Source organism: Manacus candei, unplaced genomic scaffold (assembly GCF_025592945.1).
Source record: "Manacus candei isolate 608988 ecotype Guabito, Panama unplaced genomic scaffold, ASM2559294v1 h1tg000015l, whole genome shotgun sequence".
NCBI classification, from domain to species: Eukaryota; Metazoa; Chordata; class Aves; order Passeriformes; family Pipridae; genus Manacus; species Manacus candei.
The window spans coordinates 18,111,506-18,126,495 of record NW_026138063.1 but is presented as its reverse complement, the minus strand read 5'-3'; the positions used below and the strand labels follow the sequence as shown (position 1 = coordinate 18,126,495).

Below are 14,990 nucleotides of genomic sequence, written 5' to 3'. Positions count from 1 at the left end.
GTAACTTCCAGGACAACTGGAATGTCACCTATTTTCCAAATGATGTTGATACTTAAATAATGCAAGGAGAGCTAAATTTATTCTCACAGAGAAAGGCTTGCTACTTGACTAGAAGAAAGTGTTTTATATTTTAGTTTTACAGTTTCATTAAATCTACTTCGAAGTTTTCGATAGTTACAGATTTATTTTTTTCCTAGAGGAATACTTTCTGTCTCCTAATATTAACCATCCAACTAACAAGTCCTTATTTTCCACGTGGAAGTCAAGCTGGCATTATTGCTCATCATCACTTTTTCTAAGTCATAAAAAGTTTCATGTTTCTCCTTTTAAAGGAAAGCAAATTTTGATTTGTATCTCAAGCATGTTCCTCAAATTTCACTCATTAAAAAAAACCAGCCAACCAATCAACCAATCAAAACCCCAGCCAAAACCCAAATGCTGCTATTGCTATTGTTTATTAATCAAAATATCACAAAATAATAATCAAAATGGATTTGTTAGATTTTTCTACATGTTTAAACAACTTAGAAGTAGGATGGGGAAACAGCTTATATCTGGATCTGTAATGAGCTGAAGTCTAAGATTTAGATTCCTTGACAAATCAAGAGTAGGAGGAATCAAAGTGAGAAATAAAAATAATTTAAAAAAAAGTAAAAATCTTTCAAGCTATTCCCCCCAAATTTCATAATCCAATGAGACAAATCAACCTCATGATATTTGATTACTGTAAAAATCTTCTTAAAACAGCTGAAATATTTCTCAACCAAAACTATGTGTAAGAGACTACAACCACCTTCATGCAAAATCTCTCAATCTGCATGACATGTGAACAACACGCCTGAGAGCAGCTCAGATCCTAAGCTTCGAGGCCAGTTTCAGAACCAGGTGTTTTCAGTAAGAGGAGATAACAGGCAGAGGGCCAACATCTCTCCTTCTCAAAACACAGGCAAAAGTATTTTATGCTGCACTGATCAAAGATCAACGTAGTTGAATATGTGCAGTATGAATGTGTGCATACCCCATGACATAAACCACATTTTGTTAATGCAACTTTGGCATTTCTTCCAACTGTTTCCATTTCTACATGTGCTTGGATAAAATGTAAAAGCAGGATAAGTTGTAGCATTTTCGAGCTTTAATAAAAGCAAGCCATCAATTTTAAATATCCTTCAGAAACATTAGAAATCATAGCCGTGAAAAACCCACTGCTTCCTGGACCCATCTGTAACATGAAGGGAACATTTGTACTGTTTGTGTGAAGATCTCGTACCAATGGGCAAGTGACAGGGAGCCACCTCTTGTAGTTTAAATGAGCAGAGGTTAATACAAGCAAAGATTAAAGTTTTCTTTGGCAATATAACACACTAGCAAAATCAACTAACCTCCAGTGAGAAAAGCATATTCTCTAGACTAGTAGAACAGACAGGGACAGAACAGCTACAAAGCATCTGTAACACATGAGAAAGGGCCATTCAGCTCAGGAAGACTTAAGTGCACACAGAGAGCTCTGACAAAGTTAGACACTTTTAATTTAAATGAATTTTAGGCTCTCAATTTTGTGCCTATAAACGTATCTTGCACCATATTACTGACCACTGCATTGTTTATGCTTAAGCCTGCAGGTCAGAGATGGTCAATAACCATTGTTCTGGACACATTCATGTTTAAATACTGGCTTCTTCGGCAGTAAGAAGCTGCAACAGCACCTTTCCTAGGGATTCACAAAGACCATTGCCCTGAGCAAAGTTTTTCAGCCTCAGGTTTGAATACACATAGCACACCTACAGTGAACCTGTAGTTCACACACACCAGTGAAATTTTTCACCAAAGTAGGATTTGAACTGAAAATGCTCATTAACCCTACAACTACACCTGTACTCCCCTCCAGGTAACTGCCTGCAGGAAACTCACTCTTCCATCATGTGCAGAAGGCATTTTATGCGAAGTGTTTGTCAGAGACTGAAATGGTTGATGATTTATTCTAGGAGACTCTTGCAGGCTTTTGACTTCTGTATTATACCTCTGATGGGCAATTAGGCCCATCCCTCCCTCCAGTGCTGAAGGTGTCAAGCCCTGAAAAAGCAAGAAGATAACTCCCCGCCTCAGGGGAGGTGTAAAAGCATGCTGAGGGTATATAAACTGACTGGTGACTTTGGGGTTTTGGGGTTTTCCTTCTCCCCCACCGCCTCCGAATCGAGACCATCGCTTTCAAGATTGCCAAGCTGCATCGCTGGATCCAGTGGGCGGTGACTATATACGTTTCTTTCTCACTCTCATCTTTTCTTTTTCCTTACTCTCCCTTACTCTTATCCTGTCTTTCTCTCCCCTATGCATTTTCTCCCCCCCCCCCCAAAAAGGTTATCTCTATGTCACATAGTTATATGACAACACCGAAACAGCATAGCTGTTGATGCAGAATTTTTAAAATAAATCTTACCAATATATGTTTTCAGACACCGATTATTCAGTGTCTTTTCACTCTAATCCACCCCAAGGGAATTATTGATAAAAACGTGAGTTACTCCCCCTCCCCTTTTCCTGGGACGGGGTCGTAACAGTTACACACAATAAGCTACTTTGGGACGTAAGCCTTAAAAACAAACCCGAATCCCTATGAGTTGTTATTTGATCTACAAAGAAAGAGTATTAAGATAAGAAGCAACAGCATTTCCATTGCACCTGTGACCCACCATATTTTAAAAATGTATTTTGACAGCGCCAGGAAAATAAAAAACAGATTTTTTTTTATCTGTTCTTAAAAGTATAAATGCAGACAGAAACTCTCTTTTCAGAGTAAGATGGTTTTTTGAGGTTCTCAGCCCACAGTACTATGATTAAGCCTGATTTTCAAAATTTGCTTCCAAAATGCTGTCTCAACCCAGCCCAAAATAGATGGGATGCAAACTACTAGTCACTTCAGGAAGTGCAGGTCATTGCTCTAACTTGTAGGGATGTACAACTCCGTACCTACTGCTGTTACCTACTTTTTTCATTATTTGCTAAAATTCAAATTATCATAAACACGAGAGTTACTGCTCTGTTGCTTTTTGCATGATAAAATACATAAGTCTCTCCGGATGCAGGCCTTTTAACCAATCAACTAGAGTTTATTCCTTCAATGCATTTATGAAATACTTGAGTGGTTTTCTGTCAAACTTGCCTTTCAAAAAACAAATACCTGCCATTATATAAATGAACGCTGTATGATTCTTTACTACTTAAGGGTTAGTGATGCAAAAAGCAACATAATTTCTTCTCTGCAACTTCAGTATTTACTAGAGACACTTCCAGAGGAGAGAGCAGAAATAACATTTTTACACTGTGACACTGAAGGTACATGGTAAATATTAAAAATGTAACTGTGCTTTAAAAAAACTGAATTCTTGAGCACAAGTTATACAGAAGGGTGACATGAACGAAGGAAAGTTGTGGTAGTGATTGTCCCCACACATTTTCAAAGGCAGAAGCTGCCCATGAAGACCATAGACTGAGTCTCCTCCTGTGGCTACAGTTATCTCCAATGAGAACTTTCCTCCAGCAGCAATGGTAGTCACCTGTCCCAGGTGACATGGAAATGCACAGTTTGCAGCATGTGACTGCCCCCCCAGGTTCTGTGTTTGTTGGGTGGTTCTACCCTCCTATCTACTTTTCTCTCCCTCTCTTGGTCTAATACCACCGATGTCTGGCAGCCTATTCCAAATCCTGCACCTAACATTTGATCTAATCTTCCTGTCTGGAGTTCAGTATGCTCCATTCAGGTAGAGGAATTGGGGATTACTGCCACAAAAATGTTGAGATCTTTTGGTGCAACTGGAAACTACGTATCTTTCAGAGTTCACACAGACTGTGATCACGGAGAGGTAAAAAAAATTCCCGAGAAAGATTCAGGCCGCTGTCTACTTTCCTGGTATTTCCATTCCTTGTGCCCCAGACTGAATAAAACAGGAAAATATTGCACAGCAGAAAAAAAAAAAAAAGGGCAAAAAACCAATGAGGGCAAGAAAAAAAAAAAAGCCAGTAGCCTGTATTTCCCACAATTTTCCCCACGGTGTTGTGGCATACCCTGTCTTCTCTGCTTTCCCACAGAGTGCCCCAAAGCACCACTTTTTTCTGCAAGAGGTGTCGATACTGTAACTGCTGCACATCCCTTCTCCTGACAATCTCTGTGCATTTTTAAACAACCAGAACACAGAAGTGTTGTGACTGAAATAGTTACAATAATAAAACACCACCAGCCACACAGATTTTTTTCTTTTTGTATAACCTTTTTTTTTACTGAAACTTGAGCAAAGTTTGGCTTTGGACAAACAATCTGTACACTCAAAGGAACCCAAAATACAAATATAATACTGGGATTCTACAGTAGCCAGAGATGTATACAATGCATGATTTTTTTCTGACTGATACTGTGATGTGGATCCAGACTAACACTCTTGAAACCAGTGGAGTTTCCCAAAATTTGCATAAGCAGAGAGAAAGATTTGGCATATTGTCAGACTGCCCATTTTAATTTGGCTCTGATGTATTTTCAAATATATGTGTAGGAACCCGATACGTAACATGATCGTTCAATGTGAAAAAGGCTGAAAATCCTGTTTAGGCCTGTGATCTTCAACTTTTTTGTAATGTGCCAACCTCTAAACACTTTAAAGTTTAAAGTAACAGATTTAAGCTTCTGATTATCAATTTGCTTTTCTTAACTTACCTTTCGCAGCTCCTTTAGAAGTAGTCCATGGATCCCAGTTGAAACCATTGGTTTAGTCAAAATGGCAAATACTGTTTACAGAGAAAAGGCAAGAATAAAAACTATGATGTGGAAAGGATTGGATGGGAGTATACACTTCTTATTGTAATCAGTATTTCAGGGCACAGCAAAGTGACAGCTTCCGTGGGCCGGCAGCTCCTGCACACATTGCACATTGGTGGGAGCTCACCAGGGCGCCAGGAGCACACCTGTGACACCTGAGCAGCTCAGAGCTACCTCTGGCACGTCTACAAGAGATGGAGTTGGAGCAGCGACCGCTGGCTGGGCTCACCTGAACTGCAAGGGACTGGAGCTTACCTGGTTGAACAGAAATGCGGATACGCGCGCTGCGTTTGCAGTAGAAGCACAAACAGGTAAATCGTGTATTGGTGCATATGATGTACACATGTACATATTTTATATATTTATTTTTCTTAGAAAACATTGCTGCTGTTTATGTCCATTAATTTACATATATTTATTCCTACTACAGTATCATTTATAATAATACTTTCACTTCTATAGCACCTCCTCTTCAAGGATCTCCAATTGCTTAAAAACTTTAATAAATAAAGCCTCACATCTTGCCTGTGAGGTAGGTCAATGCTATTATCAAACTTTACAGATGCATTAACTGAAGAACAGAGAGGTTAAGGCCCAAATTTTCAAACATTTGTACCTGAAGTCAAGCACCTAAACTCTCATTTAGATGCTTAAATAAAAGTCTCACGATTTTCTTTGGTGCAGAACATTCACAACTACTGCTGAAGTCAACAGGGGCTAACGGTCAGGCCTGATTTTAGGAGGCATAACCTTTTAGACAGCTAACGAGCAACTCCAAGTTGGAAAACATTGGTCTAAATACACGAATCATGGTCAGAGCCACAGCTGATCCCAGTAATTTATCTCCACAGGGCCTTTATAATATGATATACAACTTTAAAAGGCTGGTGCGGATCTTTTTAAATAGACGTGACACAAAGATCATAAACTGTTTCCATAAACTGTGTCCATCGTCACAGAGTTTGTATAAACATCGCTTGGGTTTGTGGGATTTCTCGGGCGTCAGGGGGTTGTTTTTCACAAATTTGTGATAATCAGGACAATGCACAGTACACATCACTTGTGCAGTCATAAAACACATCACACATCTTCACCTGCTGTCTTTACATTTCTACATAGTAAATTCATTTGCACTTGTGATAAATATAAGTGGTCAAGTAAAGGTCTATTAAGAGGATACTTGTCAGAATATCATGCAGACAGCTTGCAAAACACACATACTAAAAGATCACTTTTAAAATTCTTGAATTGTTAAGCACGAAAATAATTACTTCATTCCATTACAGTACTGTGTAGAAACACGGAATAAGTAGCATTATCTTATTCCCAATAGAATAGATTATAACAACTAATTAAGTTAAAAAAATTCAGGCACCAAATGAATTATCCTGCAACATTGAACAGTATCTATATAGAGTGTTCTCCTTAATATACTACAAACCCAGCTGTATGGCAATGTTTTTCCATTTCAACTTATGAGCATCTCATCACATTTCACAGACATCTGTGATATTCCAAACTTAGAATAAAAACATTTTCTACTGGCCGCTACAGAAACTCCCAACACAGAAGAGAAACTTACCAAGAGGGAAAACCACCATCTTATTATAGCTATCTCGACCAGAGGCAAACGTTCAATCACAAATTATGCTACTGCATTCCACTTTTACAGTGATGCTGAAAGTCTGTACTTTAATGTGGGCTTCTCTCACTGTGTAAAAATTGAAATCAATGGCCAGTGAAATATTACTCCCTGCCACAGGAGTCTCTTTGCTCCATTTTAGAGCTCCATTAATTAAATAATCTTCCATAAATTGCTGTAAGTGTTCAATGTAGTGTTTCAGTCTCCCACATTAAATTAAAATTTCAAAGAATTAAATAATACAGCTTATTTTAAGCAACCATCAGAGGGCTCAATGGCCTTGTAATAAAATTATAATAAAACCGTACTCAATACATTGTAGGAAACTTTGGCTCAGTCTCTTTTAAGATAATACATTTCTGTTACAGCTTCTTCTACATGTACTTGTTAACTTCATAAAAGGGAAAACACAAAGCGCATTAAACATTGTAATCCTGTTCTGCTCCTAACCACAGTGAATCTCTCCAATTATCTTCCAGGTGGGGGCAACAGTAAGCCAGTTTTCTTTAATCTCGATTGTGTCCTTCTGCATCAGGAGCTCAGAACCCGGGGTGCGCTCCCGCAGAAGAGGGGAGGCGCGTCAGCCCCCAGCCTCCAGCTCCCCAGAGAGGCCCTTCCAGGCATCTCAGCTGGAAAGGCGCGCCCTGCCCTCCCTCCTGAGCGTCCGGACCCTCCGTGACCCCTCGCCGGCTCACCCTGCAGCCCATCCCCACCGCCGCGGGCTGTGCCGGTGCCAGGGGGCCGGCGTGGCCGCAGGGCTCACCATGACATCAGGTCGGGCCTGGCACCTGTCACCGCGGCAGGACTGACACCTGTCACCAGGGCGGGCCCGTCCCGCCCGGGGGTCACCGCACCCAGCGCGGGGCACCTGCGCGCAGGGTCCGCGCTGTGCCCGCACCGCCGGACCCCCGCACCGCGCTCAGCCCGCCCCGCGCCGCCCGCGCCGCGCAGCCCGGCCCGGCTCGGCCCCGCTCGGCTCCGCCGGGGCTACGTGTCGCTCCTGCGGGCCCGGCCCCGCGCGGTGCCGTTCGCGGTGGCCCCGCCGGTGGCCGCCTCGGGCCGGTACTTGAGCCAGCAGATGAGCCATGTGACGACGACCGAGAAGAGGGCGAGGATGCTGGCCACCGACAGGCAGATGGGCCCCACCGGCGACGGCGATGCCGCGGCACCCGGGGCGGCGTCCCCGCCGTACTGGTTGACGAAGATGAGGCCGGTGAAGAGCAGCACCACCATGGAGAGGAAGGAGACGACGACGCACACGCAGCCGGCGCTCAGCGCCGCCCGCTTGCAGCTCTGGCAGCTCTCGTAGCCGCCGCCCGAGGAGCGCGGCCCGGCGGGGGCGGGGGGCGGCGGGGCGAGCGCGGCCGCCGCCTCCCGGGCGCGGGGCGGGCGGTGCGGTGGCAGCGGCGGCAGCCGGTCCTGCGGCACCGGGTCGCGGGCCCGCAGCTGCGGCGGGCAGGCGGCGGCCAGCTTGGTGTTGACCGGGAGGCCGTGGACGCGGTGGTCGGGCAGCGCCGTGCGGTGGCGGCAGAGCGGGCAGGCCAGGGAGCCGCCGGGGGACCGGCCCGGCCCCGGCTCGGCGCCCGCGGCGGGAGGATGCTGCGCGGCGCGCAGGTGCAGCTGGCTCAGGCACTCCTGGCAGAAGGTGTGCAGGCACTCCAGCAGCTTGGGCGCCCGCCGCTCCAGGTCGAAGTAGTTGTAGCAGATCTTGCACTCGTAGTCCTCGCAGCTGGGGACGGCGGCCGCCGCCGCCGCCGCCGCCTCATCCTCCCGCTGCCCGCCCTGCCCTACGCCGCCCGTCTGCGTCGGCTCGGCCATAACATCTCGCCGGAGGGGGACGGAGAGCCGCGGAAAGGCGGGGAGTCCCGGGCCGCCCCACGCCTGGCAGGCGGGCGGGGAGCCGGGGAAGCCGCGGCCCCGCCGCCTCCTGGCCGCGCCCGCGGGCTGCGGTGCGGCCCGGCGGGGAGGGCGGGAGGATGGAGGGAGGGAGGGACGGCTGATGGCCGCCTGCCTGCGCCGCCCGCCGCGCTGGCGGCTGCCGGGGGCTGCTGGCGGCTGCCGCGGGCGGGGGGCGGGATCGACGCCGCCCGCCTCCGGGAGCGGCCGCCGGTGCGCGGCGGGGCCTCTCCCCTGCCCGCCTGGCGAGCGGTGCGGGGCCGTGCGGCGGTGCGGGGCCGTGCGGCGGTGCGGGGCCGTGCGGCGGTGCGGTGCAGCGGGGCCGTGCGGCGCGGCGGCCCGTGCCCCCGGGATGCCGCATCCCAGCGCCCCGCGTCTGGCTCGGCCGCGGGAGCCGCCCCCGCAGCACGGCCGGGCGGGGGGTCGGTGCTCTCCCGCAGCCCCATCGCCCCGCAGCGCTGCTCGGCTCTGGGAACGCGACTGTGTGCCGGGGAGATTTTTAGTCTTGGAGTGCTTTTTTTTTCTTTTTTCCTTTTTTTTTTTTTTAACCGTTTTGTTCATTTCTGCAGTTGATGAGGATTCCCCACCGTCATTATGCGCTGGGTCCAGCGGTTGCGATGACAAGACCCTCGTTAGGCACGAACGCCGCTGGTGAAGGGTTAACATGGGAATACAGGGTGACATCTCTTCCATACACTGCAGTTCACAGGCTAACCGATATTTTGCTGCTTTTCAGGAAGAACCTTTTGTCCACTGTGATTCTCTTTCATTTTGCACAGTGAAAATAAAAGGTGTTTTATTCCGGAAACAGGAGGCGGAAGGAGCTGCTGATGTTGTTATTTACATCCTGACATCACTAAAAGGTTGAGAGCTTTTGCCTAGTTTAATGAAAAAGAATCCCAACAGTGAAACGTCCATAGCTGGTGATGTCATATGTTAAACAATTTGATAGATTTCACTAAATGAAAATCTGCACTGCCTTGTCAGGGAAGTCTGGAACAACTCCTTTATCTTCAGATGTAGCACAGGCCGTAACAGTGATTATTTCTCTTTGTAGTTCTGAAACACTACATGAGGATAGCTCTAGCCAGGTAATGCCTGTGTTTCAGGCACACTGCATTGCCCTGCTGTCTTGCTAAAGCTGCATCTTAGGCATGTCCACTCTGGACTGAGAGCTGTTTCAGCTTGGACACCTTACCCTCTCCTCTGCCACGTTATCAGAAGTGCTTCATGGCAAAGGCTAAGGAAAGCTCCCTCTTCTTCTCAGTACTGGACCCTTCTCACTGTGCCAGGACTTAATTTGTTCTTGAGCTCTGAGCATTCTTGAAGAGACAAAATGAGGAAACCGTTGTTAAGAAAGACTGGCTTGTTGAAAAGATGAAAAGCCACATATTGGTAAATATTGGTAAATATACCATCTGTGATGGCAGATCTGAAGATTGTCCTTGAGAAATAAAGCTAGCAAAAGAGGGAACTTAAAGTTCCTTAGCTTAGCATAAACCAAAATCATGGGATAAAGTCAAACAGAGGAACATTCTCTGTACAGAGAGACATGTATTTTTTATAATTTAGCCTAGAAGATTTAAAGTCTTTTAAAAATCTTGATTGTGTCTCTAAAAAAAAAAGAAAGCTAATTACTTTCGCTGTTGCTGTCTACAGCGCACAGCTACTTGGCATGCGGAGTCAAAAACTGGCCCTTTTTAAAAGCCCACACTGGTTTGCAACCTCAGAGATAATCTGCTTGATAAATTTGGGACGGTTTTCATCTAACTCTGGTAACTTCAATTTTTTAAATGAAATCTCATCATATTTACTCAGGCGTTCTTATATTCTATAACGTATGTTTCTGGTGGTTGTTTATTTTGGTTTGCCTTTTGTTTTATTTTTGTTGGGGTTTTTTTTTGCTCGCTACTGTTTCCCAAATAGCGTCATGTTCCTATTTAATTAGCTCATTGTTAAAAGATGTATGTCAAATTATCCCAGGCACCGCCCTTCCCTTTAATATTATTGTCACTTTCACAACCCTACAACTTCCAATTAATTTTTAAAACATGTGAAAGTCCTTAGATCCAAGCAAATATGAATTACTTTTTCAAGTAAATTTTTTTGAGGCACTGTATCAAATGCTTTAATAAGGTCCAGATATGTCAGCTGCATTTCTGGTTCAAACTGCTTTTCCCCTGTCTTTTTTGTTCTGAATTTTCTTATCTGATGTGTATCTGCCTTGAGGTCAACTGAAACTCTGTCTAATAAGTATATGGAAGTCAGAATTGGGAAAGCTTCCTGTAATTCTGGCATGAAAACTACACAGATGGGGAAGTTGAGCATAACTGAAAAATCGTAATAACTTAAAAAAGCTAAATGCAAAATTAAGATGAAATTTACTTTTTTTTTTTTTCTGATAAAAGAATGAGAAAAACTGGTGTGTAATCACAGAAACTTCCATGTTCATAATTACCCTCGTGAACACAATGCTGCACAAGTCAGTCCCACACAAGCAAGGTTATCCTGTGCCATGCAGTCCCTAGGGGACATTACTAAGCAGAACATGTAGGGCACGAGGTCCTCACAGCTGGTGAGATGCTGCTTTGCTCTGTGGAAGGGTGCAACTCCTGTTTACCTCTTTGTGTCTCTAGTGGCATTTGCAGGTTCTGTCCTTACCCTTCTGCAAGCACAGGAACTCGTGTGATAACATGGCAAGTCGGTTCTAGGAGACAATCAAACTGAACACTTTTTCGTTAAGTTTTCTGCTGAAACAACTCAGCACAGCAGGTTGCTCCCTGGGTGCATGAGGTCTGTGGCCAGTGGAGGGAAAACACTGGTGGCTATGGGGTCAGGAGAGGAACTGAGGCTGGGACAGCAGCGACGGTGACTTACATGCACTTACCTTACTATGGAACACAGCTATTAATGAGTTCAGCCCTTCTGTCTTGGTCCAGCATCATGTCATGTGCATGCTTTAGTTGTGTCATGGGATGTTATAGTCCAGAGCCAGGCTTAAAGGGCTGCTGTGACAACCTGAAGAGTAAGTTGTGCTCTTGTATCCGCTGGCAGCCTTATAGGATAAGTGGGATAGTGTCGAGCTGTAGCTCTCCAGGGGTTTGTGGCTTCACCAGGCAGTGTTTGTGCAGCACATGCTCCTACTCTCTGCAGTGTGGTGCTGCCCTGTCTCCTCGGTCACTTGGACAAGCAGGGTGTCCAACCTGGAGTTAGAAGTGGCTTCTTCACTGGATTCTTCTGGCAACCAAACCTGTGATTCTTCATAAGCAGAGAAGCTGGACCATGAATACTGAAAAACATCTCCATGATGAATTTAAAGGCTTCCTAAGTAGAGAGTGAAGAAAAATTTCTTCAGATTTCTGGAATACTTGCTGTATTTCTGAAGCTCCAGATGTATTCTCTCTTTTAGTCACTTTAATTACAACGAGTGTTTATTCTGTGGATTGTCAGCTTGTAGGGACTGTTCTTTAGGGGGAAAGGTGTATTAGTTATTGTAAAAATAATGCCAAATGCAGCTGAGCCGATTCTGAGGGCTGATTTTTGGCTGAACCACTACTGAAGACTTTGAGTGTTATTCAGCAGAAGTTGTGTTACAAATTTGGAGCAAAAGTGGCAAGCAACCCTTACAAAATATTTTTTCCACTTAAAAATAGTCATTCTGTAGCTGATAAGAATTGATTTTTAGCGTTTTAAATATTGGGCCTGATTTATCTAGTGCAGTGTGCCAGTTTGATGCCGGTGCAGGACTTGGTCTAAGAAGAGCTATAACAGCGTAAAATGAACTCACTGATGAGCCAAGCCCAAAACTTCGTAGAAGAACCTCCCATTTTTCAGAAGGGATGTACAGCCCTGCAGCAGTAATATCATGTTTAGCCAGTTTATTTCTTCAGAATATTGTTGTTGTACAATAGATATGTTTAATGAAATTTGACATCATTTTTATTTACAGGCAGGACAAAAGTTATTCCTGATGGATGAACAAGACAAGAATGAATTGGATGCCAGACCATTCACTAAAAAAGTTAAACCCTCTGTTTTATGCTTATGTTTTCTGTACATTGCAGCAATTAACTAGCTTGTTTAGGACTGATGCAAATGTCATTGAAATCTAACAGCTCTGAAATCTGACAGTTCTTGTGATTTAATATAGTGCAACAATTGACATCAGGAGAGCTCATTTGGTAAATACTTAGAAAAACAGAACTCTCTTATTTTCAATTCTTCCACTCAAATTCATTTACACAAGATTCCTTCTCCAACCCCAATTCCACTCACTTTTGAGGGCTGGCAAAAGATGTGCCTCATTTTTATGCACTATCATTGCATAGTAGGAAACTGCAACATCTTCTACTTTCTTCACATTAACATTTTATTTTACATAAAGTATTTCTGAATAATTTACAATTATAGTGCTTTTTTACCTTTTCTGTATTGGAACTACTATAAAAGCTATTGCATGTGTGGTCTTTTGTGTTCAGTACAGAAAGGAGTGTTAATTTTCAATAATATTTGCAGGGTATTTCAGGGAGCTGAAAAAGGAGAGAAAAAGGATTACAATTATGAGCAATTCTATGTCAGCCACAGCCATATAAAAACATGTTAATCTCTTAATGTATATAACAGGAAAGATGCAGAGGTAAAAGCAGACATACAATGTTTGACACTACTCTCCCTAAAAAAAAAACCTTTTCTTGTGTTGTAGCTGCTAAATTCGGTCTTATTTCAGCCGCCTCAGGCAATGAGAAATATGTGAAAGACAGGACTTCACTAACCACTCGACTTTGCCAGTGAGGTCTGGGCTTCTTCTTTTCTTCTAGGTTAAGCTTTAAGCTTCACTTCCTCTCCCAGTGTTGACCTGCAGCCCCAAGCACAGACACACCCTCAACTGGCATCAGTCTGATGCCAAATTGTGCAACAGGTTTATTGGCAATGAAAGAGCGAGAGACGTAGGCTTAAGGCTGGGGATGATACGTAATTTCTGATGGGAATAATTTCTGGTTATTCCCATCCCTATATTTTCCATAATCTTGTGTTTTCAGCACATCCCAAACAGGTAACTGCATTGCAAGCTGTTAAGAAAAGGTGAGGAACCATTTGAAATTTTGAGGGTATGACCATTAAGTGCAATATACTTACCAAATAGCTTAGGTTTAACAGCAACGAGGAGATCACTACAGACTTGCTACCAGAGGAAACCCAGCTCAGGAATGTTATTTAAGATGGTGGCAGACATGGGCTGACTGTACAGTTTGAGCAGAGGTTACTCTGGTATTCCCTTTGTAGACCTGCATTTAATCCAGCTGATGGAAGAATTAAGATTGATCATTTGGGCTCCAGAGATATTCTCTCCTCGGGTCCCTTGGGCTGCACAGAGCAGCAATACACAGCCAAAGGAGTCTGCATTTCTCATGGAATGGTGCTTTATTAACAGGTCCTTGGAGCAGGAACTGTGTTTCTGTGTTAGGGCAGATTTGCCCTGGGTGTTTGCAGGGATTTAATTAATCTCATACAAAACAGTATTTAAGTTGATGCAGTCTTCCGGATTTGTCGCAGCTTTGGGAACAAATGTATTTTTATAAAATTTACCTTCTCCTAAGCAAATGGCACTTCTTCAAATCATTTCCTGATGATAGAACTGAGTCAAGAATCCAGGAATTGGATTCTTGGATTTAACAGTTGTTTTTTTCGAAAAGGACCAAGCTAAAAGGAGAAAAAGAGGGAAAACCTGAGAGAAGGCCTTTGTTTTGGCCAGCATTATATTTTCTGCACATCAGAGTAATAGTGAAAATTTAATCTGACACTGGATGCTGATTTAGGTGGCAGTGTGGGGCTGGCAGAGCCTGTTTGGGCTTGCTTGGTGCAGCGTTCTGGCACAGCAGCCTCGGCAAGGGGACAGATCTCTGCAGAGCAGGGCGTTTCAGGATGAGGAGCTGCTGTGTCTCGTGGCACCTTGGAGCTTAAAATTAACTAAGTGTCATGGCTATATTTCCCACAGTAAAGCAGCTTGTGGGGAAAATATAGCCAAAATTAATAATTACTATTAATGGTGATTAGAATAATTAGTGAATGGCTACCTTATCTTGGGCAGTTACTTTCTGCTACCCAAATTATTCTTGCATCATATTGAGTATATGGAATCACTGTAAAAGGTTACTTAGTTCTTTGAGAGCTCAGTTTAAAATACATAGTGCACGTTACATTTACTGATTTTATTACAGGATATCATTGGTAACCTTGAGTTAAAATAGGGATGGCTATCTCTGAACTGAAATCCTGATCCAGTGAAGCTGGTTAAGAGTTTTTTGTCATCAGCTTCAAGGTAGCCAAGTTTTTGTCCTTGATAATGATAGGGACATATTTTTTTAGGACAGCTTGGAAACAACTACTACTGCTTAGACCACAATATTATGTATATGTGCTTGAATGAATTCAGAATGAGAAACAGAGGAAGAGCTTGGGAATTTTTACATTCATACTATTGTGTATATTCAGATATTAAAATCATAAATTTTTTGTTGGTTTTGAGCTGAAGTGAGCACAAAGGGGTTTCTTTTCTTTTTTTTTTTCTTCTTTTTTTTAAAAAAAAAACCCATAACATCTTCTCACAAGAAATAGTGAATTTAAACATCACTTGACATGAACCTA

General features: G+C 43.9%; 1 protein-coding gene across 1 annotated transcript; it reads right to left on the bottom strand.

Moving 5' to 3' along the window:
* Positions 1 to 7,436: 7,436 nt before the first annotated feature.
* LOC127468345 (RING finger protein 223) lies at positions 7,437 to 8,372 on the bottom strand. The gene has a single exon (XM_051781394.1). The coding sequence runs from the start codon at positions 8,265 to 8,267 to the stop codon at positions 7,437 to 7,439; it is 831 nt and encodes a 276-aa protein (XP_051637354.1). The 5' UTR covers positions 8,268 to 8,372.
* Positions 8,373 to 14,990: the final 6,618 nt, after the last annotated feature.

Coding starts and splice junctions, on each gene's coding strand:
- LOC127468345 (XM_051781394.1), bottom strand. CDS start 8,267: ATGGCCGAGCCGACGCAGACGGGCGGCGTAGGGCAGGGCGGGCAGCGG.